Genomic DNA, 13,794 nt, shown 5'->3' with positions numbered 1-13,794 from the left:
GCTTGTTTCCGGCAGCCTTCCTTCCTAAGAATCAGCGCGTGAAGGACCTTAAGATGACGTCACGGCTTTGTGATTGGTCGCGATGGCCCATGTGACCGCCACGCGACCAATCACAAAGCCGTGACGTCACCTAATGTCTTTCAAGCGCTTGAAATTTCTTAGGTGACATCACGGCTTTGTGATTGGTCGCGTAGCGGTCACGCGACCGCTACACGACCAATCAGAAGCTGCGGACGTATTCTAAGGTATTTCAAGCGCTTGAAAGACCTTAGATGACGTCACGGCTTTGTGATTGGTCGCGTAGCAGTCACGTGACCGCTACGGACCAATCAGAGCGCAGTGATCTCATCTAAGGCCCTTCAAGCACGCATTCTTAGGTACAACGGCTCCCGGTTACGGCGGTAAAGTCCAGGGCGCGTCAGAGAGGTGAGTATATCCTTTTTATTTTAATTCTTTCTTTTACACATTGATATGGATCCCAGGGCCTGAAGGAGAGTTTCCTCTCCTTCAGACCCTGGGAACCATCAGGGATACCGTCCGATACTTGAGTCCCATTGACTTGTATTGGTATCGGGTATCGGTATCCGATTAGATCCGATACTTTGCCGGTATCGGCCGATACTTTCCGATACCGATACTTTCAAGTATCGGACGGTATCGCTCAACACTAATCTCTGTAATGTTACTTTTACAGCGCGGTGGCTCAGTGGTTAGCACAGTAGCCTTACAGCACTTGGGTCCTGAGATCAAATCTCAGGAAGAACAACATCTGCAAGGAGTTTGCATGTTCTTCCTGTGTTTCTATTGTTTTTCTCCATGTTCTCCGGTTTCCTCCCGCATGCCAAAGACATGCTGATAGGGAGTCTAGATTGTGAGCCTCAATGGGGAAAGTAATGATAATGTGTGCAAAACTGTAAAGCGCTGCGGAATATGATGGTGCTATATAAGTAAGCATGATAAATAATTTTCTAATGTGTCAGTGGTCAGATATTGCCATAATCATAAAATGTACAATTATGAAACATGAACAAATGCATTTTTCAACCACATTCTTTATTGAGTATTTGTAGAAGAAACAGAGGTATACAGGCGCACCCAATAGTTTTTTAAAGCCTTTAAATAGAAACTAATGTTCCAAAAACAAAGCTTTAAGATGTGAAAGATTTTTTTGTTTGTTTTTCACTTTTAAAAATGATCATTTTTATACTTTTCTGAATATATATATATGATTTGTCTTTCACATTCTAAAACCATATTTAATTTCATTCAGTTTCACTTTAAAGATAAAGGCACAGGATTGTAAAGTAAACAATTCTTTCCTAGCAAAAATAGTTGCATTGCAACATCAGAGTAAAAATAACCATAGAAGCAAATGACTCTATCATTTTTTTGCTTACAAAACCAGTAATAAAAATGGCATAATTTACAAATAAACCCATTGGAGTTAGTACCAAAGACTAGCCGTGCAGGTTTTGATTTAAAATAAAAAGCTTTCTGGTAAAAAAAACCAAAAACAAACAAAAACAGAGCACCAATTTATTTAACGTGTGTGAAACACAAACAATTCAAAGTTCCTCTAAGGTCTGGTGGTCCTCCATTCACGAAGTGGTATAGAATTGTTCTCTAAAGTTAGTATACTGCACATCACATACTATTGCATATAACAATTGGCAACATACAATCAACAATCCTTTTCTTTAATACATTCAGCATTTTTTTGTTTTACATTTCAAAAAAGTTTGTACAAATCCCCCTCTTTTATGAAAACATAGAATAATAAGAATGTATTTGCTAGCTTGAAGTCAATTTGTGCAAGATGTGAGATAGTCCAGATGACTCCTATTTCAACATAGCATATTCTTTATCACTTTCTCAGAGTAGATCCATTTGCAGTTCCTTATTTACCAGTTGCTGGGAATGAATTTAGGACTGATGATTTCTTTTAACCTTTCTTCTTATTGGTTGACCTGTTAAAGTAGAAAGTCAATGTTTAATTCAAGGTTAAAACCAACATTGCGTGTCAATGGGTCGAGTAATACAATGTTACACATCACCACAGTTCTTACAGAAAGTCAAGTTATATAATTATGGCTATTGTTCTTCTGCCTAAAGTCTATTAAAATCTTCTTATGTTGGAGAAAAGATCTACTTTGGAAATGTAAATGTGAGAGTTGGAAATGTAAATGTGAGAGTTGGAAATGTATACGTGAGAGTTGGAAATGTAAATGTGAGAGTTGGAAATGTAAATGTGAGAGTTGGAAATGTGTACGCGAGAGTTGGAAATGTAAATCTGAGAGTTGGAAATGTATATGCAAGAGTTAGAAATGTATATGTGAGAGTTGGAAATGTAAACGTGAGAGTTGGAAATGTATACGTGAGAGTTGCAAATTTAAACGTGAGAGTTGGAAATGTATATGCGAGAGTTGGAAATGTAAACATGAGAGTTGGAAATGTATACATGAGAGTTGGAAATGTATACGTGAGAGTTGGAAATGTATATGTGAGAGTTAGAAATGTATACGCGAGAGTTGGAAATGTATATGCGACAGTTGGAAATGTATATGCGAGAGTTGGAAATGTATATGTGAAAGTTGTTACCTCCTTATGGGGATCATATTATTTAAAAGTTTGAATGTAAATATCACGAGAATGTTAAAAATATAATGTAATGGGTCCATGTTAGTGATGACGAGCGAATATGCTCGTTATTCGAGATTTCCGAGCATGCTCGGGTGTCCTCCGAGTATTTTGGGCATGCTCGGAGATTTCCTAACAAACAAGCAATCCCCACATGTATTCAGGCTGTCTAGCAGCCACAAATCATGCAGCTGCGGCAGAAACGAAATCTCCCAGCATGCCCATAATACTCGGAGGACACTCGAGCTTGCTCAGAAATCTCAAGTAACAAGCATACTTGCTAATCACTAGTCTATGTACCATCTGGTATAGCTAAATATGTCAATTTATTCTTCAAAAGAGGGATGTATGTTGTGTTGGAAGAAGGATCATAGAGTATTCTACTTAATTCGATACAAAGAGATGAAAAAGAAGGGCTCAATATCATACTTAATCTGTCACATAGGTAGAGTTGTTTATCATGAAAATTCTATTAGAAGACTTAACTCATTACATTCAACATTATATTTTGGCTAGTGGGATGGTCATGTTGGATATATAGATGTTTATTACTCACTATTACTATTATTATTACTACGATGACATATTAATTTAGATATACGACATGAAAAATATATACTCATATCTATTTACCAATATACCCAAATATATAGTCATCTCTGATACAAAAGTTAGGGCCTATATGAACGAGAAATGTAATTTAGATCAATTAGATGACGGCTATATCATGGACGAGTGTTCAGATTATTGCCGCAACACTTGATGCACTTTTACTGAACTGTTTTAGATTACCATAGAGGTCTACTTCTATCTAGTAGAAAAGTGAAAAATCCCACTGTTCCAATTGTATTACAAATCAGTTATTGGACTTGAATTGACCATATTTCTTTCAGGCCAGAAGAAATGGTGTTTCCTTTGCTCAGACAAAATAGGAATGCAGCAGCCGTTCTTGATGTCAGGGACTCGGGGGAACACAGAGTTGAGTTTGGAGGAACAGCAGCAGTTCTCAAGGTATTGATTTTATTTTCACTATTTTTCCCCTCTCTGTGCCAATGATAAGTTGTGGACAACCAACAACCCCTTTAAGTCAATAGATATATGTAATAACAAATGGTAAGAAATAGGTTAGGTCAAACATTTTTTAGACATTATATGAAGATGTTATGGCACAAACAAGACAAGAGGTTATTGCACAAGCACAGCATTAGTAAAGCTCTACCTTACTGCAGCAATTTCAAGTGAATGCAAATTAGCCTAAAACAAAAAAGCAACAGTTTAACAAATGATCGTCTCAATGATTTCAATGAGGTTAGAAGCATAAATTGAAGCTTCAAAGATCTAATGCAAAAGATACAGTATAACAGAACCCCCATGTATTGTGTGCCATTACTGGGTACGCTTAGGTACCAGAGACTCAAAGTGGCTCCTAACCCTGCAGCCGCCTATAGTTAGGGTCTAAATGTAATGTCTGTAAGGTGGTGGCCTTTATAAAGTTAGTGAAGGCCAGATAATGAAGTCACAAGGTTCCTTCTAGTTCCTTATAAAGGATGTGTTTGTTGATCAATTTATCCGCTTGAATAAATACATTAAAGAGGTTCTCTCTGCATTTTATAATGATCCATTCTTAGTACAGCTTGTCAATACTGGGTCGGTGGGTGTCTGAGACCTGAATACCTGAAGATCAGCTGTTATAAGATCCAGCGACAGCCAGATGTAGACACATTAAGCAGAGCTGCAATGTTCCATTGGTTGTGCAGTCGCTGCTGCCATGTACTGCAGAACACCTCCTATTCAAGTACTAAAAATTGCTGTTCAGCGTAGTTCAATGGGTTAACAGCTGGCTGCTAGAGCTTATAAAAGCTGATTGGAGATCTCTGCCTATCCTTAGGGTAGGTCATCATGATATTTGTTTGGTGTGGGTAACTACAATTGGCTGTTGCTGTCTCTGGCTGCAACCGGATGCAAACATTGAATGGAGATGCATAGCCACTGAAAGGCGCTGCATAGCAACTTCTGTTTCCTGAATAAGAGCTCGGATGTGCAGTGCCTAGTATTGGACCTCCACCGATGTAATAATGATGACCTATATACAGGATATTTCACCAATATCATACAATATGATCGGACATCGCCTTTAATGTAGCACACAAAGCATCATGAAAAGATTAAATCCCCAAACTGTATCACAAAGCAAAATGTTATTGCAGCCACCAAGCTCTGTGCTCATGCAAATACAATCTACTGTAGAGTTAAACAAGTCAATTCAAGAAAAAAATTCCCCCCGAAGAAAAAAAATTGACGTTTTGTACATCCATGTAGTGTCCTCTACAGAAAATCTAGAACAAGTCTATTAAATATTTTTTTAGTTTCTTAGAGTCCTATCAAATCGACCAAGTCATGAATACAACCAGGTGGGGCGATGTATAAGTAGATAAATTGCCAAGATTACAAACTTTATGGCAGCCATGATTGGCTGCCTCCCAGCTTCCTACCAGAGTTCACTATAACTGACCATTGGCTGAATTTCTAATAAATCGACAGAAGAGGTCAAATAAAGGACGTATCTTTATATAGGATTATATGTACCAGCAGAATTATTGAGTACAAATGAAATAAATATTAACTCGACCCATTAAATTCACAAATTTTATGTCCTAAAGGAAATACAATAATACAGAATCCTCTAGGAATATAAAATTGTAGATGATTGAAAACACACTGATGGTGACTAATAGCGATGACTTTATAATAAAGCATTTTAAAGTTCCAGTACATCTTGCCCGGAGGAGATAAATTCCACCAAGGCTCCTGTTCTGACTTTTCATCACATCGTTATTAATTAGATGCAACCTCTTATTATTCCACATTAGAGCTGTTCATGACTCACCTACTGATCACTTATAATAGACAGCTGCACCATTATATTAATACAAATATATGGTTATGTATAAAAGTTATTTACCCAGATAAATGTGTATCCTGTTATGTATGTACTAAAAAATCAGGTTGACTTTGCATATTTGTAAAAATGATCCGCGCTGGGTTCTCCAGTTTTGTAGCCACTAGATACCTCCAAAAAACAATAAGTATTTGCACCTTTTATATGGAGCCACCGTGGAGCACGACATTACCATAAGAAAATTCTGAGCAAGATAATAAATTGAATTTTTACCTGGTGCCCAGGTCGTGCTCCACGGTGGAGTTATTTTAAAACACAACACAAATATATTTTTAATAGTTTTTAAAGTCATATAAAAGGTGCAAATACTTATTGTTTTTTGGAGGTATCTAGTGGCTACAAAACTGGAGAACCCAGCGCGGATCATTTTTACATATATACCTGTTTATAGCTACTAATACAGAAGGGTGGCACTGTATTTGTATCTGCTGCAGGATTCACAGTTTCTGAAGCGCTACTGGAGTCTTTAATTTTATGACTTTGCATATTATTGATCTTAGCCAGATAACTATACATCTAAACACATAGTCCAACTACAACATCTTATTTTGAATTATGTTAAAACGGATAGCCCTGCAGCAAAACACAGATCAAATGATGTACAAACTAGAAGAACAAGAACATTTCTGATAGGCGGTAATTCATTTTAAAGCTTAAAGGGAAGCTGTCATTATGAAAATCTGTTATAGAGCAGGAGGTGCTAAGTAGATTAATATATAGTTATGTAGGAAAAGATTCAATATATCTTGTGGTTTCATTATTTAAAGCTTTGCTCTTTCTGCGGTTTTGGTCCAATAACACAAGAAATTAATGTTTATGATATACCTTGCACTCTTCTGGTTCCAGACTGTATTCTTCTGACCTGGGGCTCTAAATACAAAACAAACACGGGATATAGAATTGATGTAATTAGAAATGTTTTACTGGTTGTCTACTAATTAAATAGGAAATTTGAGAACCTGAAAGATAAGTCAATACATCAATGAATCATAGAAGTAAAAGTTTCATTGTTAGTTGTGTTCTTCATTAAAGAGGATCTGTCAGGTCTCATTAATAAATCTGTTTTAGTCTTATTTACCCCATAAAATATTTGTACATCTATACTTTATCGTTCCTTTTCTTTATTATTTCTATGTCCCTGTAAACCTTGCCATTGTCCTATTACTGGTGACAGTGTTTGACTATGTAAGAACAAGCTACAGAGACAAGAGGCATGGTATTTTTTTTTTTACTATTCAATGTATTCATACATGATAAGTATATATTTTTTTGTTTTATATAACATTTTATGCCTTTTAAAAAATATGCTTGGAAATTGGATAATTCCTTTAAGGTAACTTTATTAAGATCAGTAAATGAAATTTGCCAAAATGTAGAATTTGTATTCTTCCTTTTAGTGACAAGTATAACAATGGCAACAGATGTCAGTTATATTTCAATTTGTGAACGCTTGTCTCAGGTCAAATCTATCACCTACAATAAAATCTAAAGCCTCACTGGACAAATACGCGGAATAACCTTACAAGCTCTTATATATCTAAACAATAATTTAGCAATAATTAAAGTCCCAGATTATGAATTCTATTTGCTTTTTTATCAATGACCAATACAATTTCATTCTTAAATGAAGAAAATTTAATGTACATTGCTAAGAATTTATTAGTGTTAAAAATGTAAAACAAAATGCTATTGTTAAAACTTTATGCGAGTTAAACTTCTTACCTTAACACCAAATACATGCTAAAAAGAGGGTTGAGGGGTGGAATGAATATTTGTTTCTATTTTTTCAAATTTACTAAAGTTATTTTTTTGTGTTTTTTTTAAATCGTACATCAAAATATTCAAAATGTGATCCAATAAGTAATATCAACCTTACAAGAATTCAAACAAATTTTCATTGTCCCCTTTGTTAGTTTTTTTTTTAAAGACTAAATTAAAATTTTGTTTCAATTTCGATGTTGGCGTGATTGATTTAAAGTAAAGTACAGATAAATTTAGTCTTCAAAAAGAAGTGATTGCACTAGATAGCTTACCATCACTAACAAATCCTTGTTAAGTGATATTTGTTGCCCAGTTGCACTCACTAACCTCCCTGGAGAAGTCTTTTCAGCTCGTCATCATCCAGTAATTGTGAATCACCTTCAATGATCTTGGATACCCTGGTCACTTCTGATAGGATACATGTTTATGGCATAAATTGTAAAGATTGTATTTATAAACCAAAGATTTCAGCAAGCCCGTAAAGTCAGGAAGATATTTTGATTTGGGCTAGATAAAAATATGGTTATGTTAGTCACCACTGGGTGAGAAGTCCTTGATATTATCGGAACGCATTAAGGCTACACATATGGACTCCTGAACATGATCCTATCACATTGACAACACATCTTTGTACTTATTCAAAGCCTGAGTTCAATCATGGTCATTGTATTTTTAAGTAAATATTGACCTGTCAATTGTGCTAATTATCATCTTTTGCTGAAATAAAAATGCAATAAAGAATCAAACAGTACATTAACACTTTTAGGTAAAATTAAAGGCTATGGACTTGTTTAAATTTGTTTCCAAAACAAAAAATTAAGCAACTATTTAAATAGTCTTTGCGAAAAAGTGTAAGCTGGAAAGAAGAGGAGGTGGTAGAGAGTAAAGCATCTAAGTCTTCGGGCAGAACAGATCAGAAAGATTACTGTATCTTAGAACATAGATATGAAGGAAATGACACACTTTGATCTGCTGGGATCGATCAAAATGACTGATAGTGCTTAGAAATAGGGTCAATATTGACTTTTAAAAAATGCTACTTTTGATAGATGGCACTAGAGTTCTAGTCCTCTTCCTCTCTGAAGAGGCAATTTGCATATTTAATTTCCCAGAGGAGCACTACATGGCCTATATGTCTCCTTACCATGGCATGTCAGGCATGTCACTCTCCACAAGGAGAAATATTACCCCTTACACCCCATCAGAGGCCTCTCATACAGCCAAATCTGATCTCTACCTTTGCACTAAGTAGGGGCACCTTCCTGAAACACGTGTCTTGCAAATTAATATTTTGGTTTGGCTTTTATCTTAAGTTATATGGCAAAGCTTGTTAAAAGGGCTAATATTGACTTTTAGGATTACTACTTTCAATAGCAAAAGTTTTAGTCTTCTTCCTCACTGAAGAGGCAATTTGCATATATAATTTCCCAGAAGATCATTGTATGGCCTTTAAGTCTCCTTACAATGGCATGTCAAGCATGTCACTCTTATTAAAAGGTCAATATTAACTTTTATGATTGCTACTTCCAAAACTGTCCCAAACTGTTCATGTAGGAATGCTGGGACCTGACACCCATAATGTGGTGCACTCTCTTGGGTGTCAGGTCCGAGCATTCCTACATGAACAGTTTCCTGGAAAGTGGATTGATCATCGTGGGCCAGTTGAATGGCCACCAAGGTCTCCCGATCTGACCCCCTTAGACTATTAGCCTTGGGGGTCATCTGAAGGCAATTGTCTATGCTGTGAAGACACGAGATGTGCAGTATCTGAAACAACGGATGCTGGAAGCCTGTGCTAGCATCACTTCTGCGGTATTGCCATCAGTGTGTCAAGAGTGGGAGAAGAGAGTTGCATTGACAATCCAACACAATGGGCAGCACTTTGAACACATTTTATAAGTGGTCATAAACTTGTAAATAACTCATGAAATAATAAAGTTACATTAAAACCAAGCACACCATTGTTTTTCTTTTGAAATTCTCAATAAGATTGATGTGTCACATGACCCTCTTCCCAAAAAATAAAATAAAATTGCATACAAAACGGACAACTTCAAAATGGCCACCATGGTCACCACCCATCTTGAAAAGTTTTCCCCCTCCCATATACTAATGTGCCACAAACGGGAAGTTGATATCACCAACCATTCCCATTTTATTTAGGTGTATCCATATAAATGGCCCACCCTGTACATTAAAATTGTTAATTTAAATGGTTATTTGGCTCTGAATATTAGCTTTTTTTTATCACCAGCTCCACACTCAGACGTGTGGCTAAATTTGTCCCTTTCCACAAAACTAACTTCAATCGGATATGTTTTCAATTTTTCTCTTTCCATACAAATTCATATGTATCAAAATTATTTAAACTATTTCCATATTGTCCATTGAAATAAATCATAAAGAATCTTTCTATTTCTTAAATATTAAGAAAAAACTAAACATGACCTAGAATCCGTCCTAATGGAAGTGAAAACTAGAGTTGAGCAAATTTTTTCAACATTCAGTTCCGATTACGATGGTCGGCGAATATTGTTTTTCGCAGCACAGCCGAACATCATTGGAGTCAATGGGAGTAGGAATTACCGAATATGTTCGGAACCGATCATCAAACATAAATTCGGCACCAATAGAGTACCAATATGGCACGAATATGGCAAAGTCAGATTCGGCGACCGATTCCGAACATATTCTCTCAACTCTAGCAAAGACATATTTTATACATAAGGCCTAATGTCTTAGAAATTATTGAGTGCTGTCACTGAAACCCACCTTCTTCCAGTCTTCTTGTGAGTTCAGCATCATCAAAATCAGATCCATGACCAGTGGAAACTCGAGTGTATTTAATTTCAGGGCCTGTTCAACAAATAAAAAAATATGTAACAGAAATCGAAAATTACAAATATAAACTAATTGGGTGCAGTCCAATGTCTCACTTTCACCAAAACCCTGGCAAAAAAAGAATGATTACAGTTATGGAGATTCTTGTTTTGAAAGAATTTGACATAAAAGCAATGCAAAATGAAGTATATGGTTCACCACTTTGTTGGTGATATACACTTCTTTATTCGAAAGCTTTTATGATTACATTTTAGGAACCCACCACAAGTAGTTCATTTTTTTAGGTTTTTAAATTTTTAGAAATAAAGGGAAGTAAATGAAAAAAATGTTTGAGATCTCATCATTTCACTTTACCTCCATGGATCACTTTAGTCACTTGAGTTTCACCTTCCTTTACCAGTGTAAAATCTGGCTCACCTTCAATCACTCTAGTGATCTCACCTTCAATCACTCTCGTGATCTTAGTAATTCTAGGCTCTAACAAATTTGATTATAGAAAAAAAGGAAAAATTGGATATGAAATGCTGCGTGCACGGATGAGAAAATATAATTGTAAATTTGGAAATAAGAATGAAAAAGAATGCCAGTTAGAAATTATTATAAAGGAGCTATTGGATCGTTATTTGGCAGATGTCCATTTTGAGAAAGACAGAAGACAGCATTCTAAGATCGTCATGCCTTTTTTTTTAATGTAATATTTTTTTCCAAATCATTTAAATTATTGTTAAATTTAGAAATTTAAATAGATATTAGATCACTCAGACAAAAAGAAAGGCAAAAGTCATTTCTTTTGAACTTTACCTCCTTGTATCACTCTAGTCAGTTGTATTTCACCTTCCTTTACCAGCTTAAAATCTGATTCACCTTCAATCACCTTAGTGATCTTAGTAATCGTGGGCTCTAACAAATTCAATTTAAAAGGTGAGTACAAAAATGATTTTGTTTTTCTGGAAATCATAAAAAGAACACAAAAATAGCAGTTGGCAAGTTAAAAGTTAACAGATAAATAAAGATTTGCAAGTAGACAGTTTTTAGTGATCCTAATTTGTTATGTCAATTCAATATGGCCTCCCTTTCAGCCTCACATGTTATCCTTGGCCTCCTTCATGTGCTGTTGGATATTTGACACTGAAGCCCAAAACCTTTATGTTAGGCCACTGACAAATTCAGATAAATTATACATTTTCAATTGAGTAACGCATGTGTGATAATTGCAAAGTAAAAATGTCATCTACAGTTCACGGAACAGGAGAATCTGTGGGATTAAACCACATAGTAAGTATAAGTTTAAGCAGTTCAGAATTTATTATTTCAAAAATATATTTACATTATATATTTTAGATTACATTTACAGGCATTGAGGAAAGCTTGGACCACTTTTATTAGGTATTCAACGTTTCATAGACCCAAAATATGTGAAAACAACTGAAATTATAGTCTAGATAGATAATCTAAGAGCAGCATGATACAAGGGCATATACCCTGATTCCAGCGATGTATCACCTACTTTACTGTAGATCTAGCAGAGCTCGGAATATTAAGCTGTGTATAACCCATCCCCACCACTGAAGGGCAACTTTCTGTGTACATTGTAAATTGATAGAAAGCTGCTAATCAGTGCTGGGGCCGGGTTGGACTAGGAGGCACGAGACACCTAGTCCTCTAGTGATCAATTTCTGAAAAAAAACACTGATTTTTTGTTAAACAGCAACACACAGCCTAGTAAGAGACACAACACTGGAATCAGGGTGTCTGTCATTATGCTGATCTCGTATTGCATAGCAAAAACCTGCTGACAGATTACAGAAAATACATGAACTGCTTATAGATAAATAGAAAATGAATGACTACCTTGAATGACTTTGGTTAGTCTTGTCTCTCCTTCATTAATCAGACTGAATTCTGGGTTGCCTTCGATGACTCTAGTGACTTTGGTGATTGAGGGCTCTGGAAAGATTAACATAAAAAACTAAGAGTTTATGTAGATTCGTGGATTCGAGGTAAATTTCCCAACCCCTCCAGAAATAATTGAATAATGAAGTATGTAATCCACACCTTATATCAACAGTTTAGCAAGTAGTAAGTCAAGTATTTAGCAGAATTAATAAAACTTGGATTTTAATTTCCTCCACTAGGTTCTAGAAAAATATCCAAGAACCACAGTGGAGCGTTAAGACTTCATAAAGGAAACATGATTTTCTTATGCCCAGTCCTATTGATATAAAGTGAATTTTACTGGATAGTGCTTCTAAGAACGCTGTATGGCTAAGACCACTAGTCATATGGACACATGTATTTAGCTGTGCTTTCTCCAAGCTGTGCAAAGATGAAATAAAATTAAAAAATTTCAAGGGAAAAAGTAGATATTTTTTACTGACTAAAACCAGATACAGATTTATTTTTTTTCCTTTTATGTGTTATACTTAGATTTAGTGTTCCTTTAACTATTAGAAGTACTGGATAAGAATGTACATGGTGTTACCTTTACTTCTACATGACTAGGATATTCATATAAATGTGCTTACGTCCTTGGATAATTTTAGTCACTCTGGTTTCACTTCCTGGAATTACTCTGACTTCTGGTTGCCCTTCAATAACTTTAGTCACTCTGGTAATTGATGTTTCTAGAATATTAAAAGAAAAACTTGAGTTATGTCAACTCTGCATATTGTAGACAGTTAAGTGGAGTGAATCCATTAAATGTTTGCAAATACAGATTGGTGGCCTAATGTATTTAGAAAAATATTAAGAATTGAGAGTCCTCAGTGGTTGATACCTTTTAATGGTTAACTGAAAAGATGGTAACAACTTGCAAGTTTTCGAGACTACTCGGGTCTCTTCATCTATGCCTAATGAATAGACCTGAGTAGTCTCGAAAGCTTGAAATTTGTTAACTTTTCAATTAAGAAATCTTATCATTTTTCTTTCTACTGGCTAACACGGCACAAAGATATATATCTTTCTTGTACTAAATGTATTTAGTAATTCACCTATGGCCAGGAAATACTGAATTTGTGATGTATTTCCAATATAATAAACTCAAATATTTTCAGATGAGTTGTTCAATTGAAAGTTATGTTATAGATTTTCCAGAAATTTACCACAATCTATTTGCTGTTCAGCAATTACTTTCTGTAAATTATATTTTTAGTACTCATTTATACTACTTTCAATTGTGTCACAAAAAATCAATTTGTGACCACAGATTGTAAGCGATGCCATCACAATACAGCATCACAGTAGGAGCAGCTCGAAAGCTGAGTAGTCTCCAAAACTTGTTTTCTGTCATCTATTGGCTGGGATCACATGAGAGTAAATTCTCTAGTCTGAGAGAATCGGGTTAATTTTGCAAATCACACTGTGACCAAACTCTGATTAGAGAGTGATCATAGCGTGTTCCGATTCTCTGGGATGCAAAGAAGATGGCTAAAACAATGTCTACATCTTTTCCATTGTGTCAGTGTGCAGAAACTAGACTGCCTTCAGATGTCATCCTAGTACAATCCAATGGTTTCTATGGACTCATTGACTTGCATGGCCATGTGTGATCCATATATTGAATAAAACATGGGCGTGTAGCGATTTTTTTTTCCAGT

At 35.5% G+C, this 13,794-nt stretch overlaps 1 protein-coding gene across 5 annotated transcripts in view; it reads right to left on the bottom strand.

Annotated features, from left to right (window-relative positions):
• Window positions 1-1,034: 1,034 nt before the first annotated feature.
• Window positions 1,035-13,794, bottom strand: part of POSTN (periostin) — an 85,500-nt gene continuing 72,740 nt past the window's right edge. For 2 of the 5 annotated variants that reach the window (XM_077298187.1, XM_077298188.1), the window contains 6 exons: window positions 12,724-12,822; window positions 12,050-12,145; window positions 10,130-10,213; window positions 7,685-7,765; window positions 6,422-6,466; window positions 1,035-1,967 (listed from right to left, as the gene is read on the bottom strand). In XM_077298187.1, coding sequence (XP_077154302.1) covers window positions 1,924-1,967; window positions 6,422-6,466; window positions 7,685-7,765; window positions 10,130-10,213; window positions 12,050-12,145; window positions 12,724-12,822 — 449 coding nt within the window. In that variant the 3' untranslated portion in view covers window positions 1,035-1,923. Of the gene's footprint in view, window positions 1,968-6,421; window positions 6,467-7,684; window positions 7,766-10,129; window positions 10,214-10,552; window positions 10,676-10,999; window positions 11,099-12,049; window positions 12,146-12,723; window positions 12,823-13,794 lie in introns of all 5 variants that reach the window. The other 3 variants (XM_077298189.1, XM_077298190.1, XM_077298191.1) reach the window with 2 other exon arrangements.

The sequence above is a fragment of the Ranitomeya variabilis genome, chromosome 3, assembly GCF_051348905.1.
Source record: "Ranitomeya variabilis isolate aRanVar5 chromosome 3, aRanVar5.hap1, whole genome shotgun sequence".
Taxonomy (NCBI): domain Eukaryota; kingdom Metazoa; phylum Chordata; class Amphibia; order Anura; family Dendrobatidae; genus Ranitomeya; species Ranitomeya variabilis.
The sequence above is the reverse complement of the archived record's forward strand: the minus strand, read 5'-3'. Positions and strand labels throughout refer to the sequence as shown.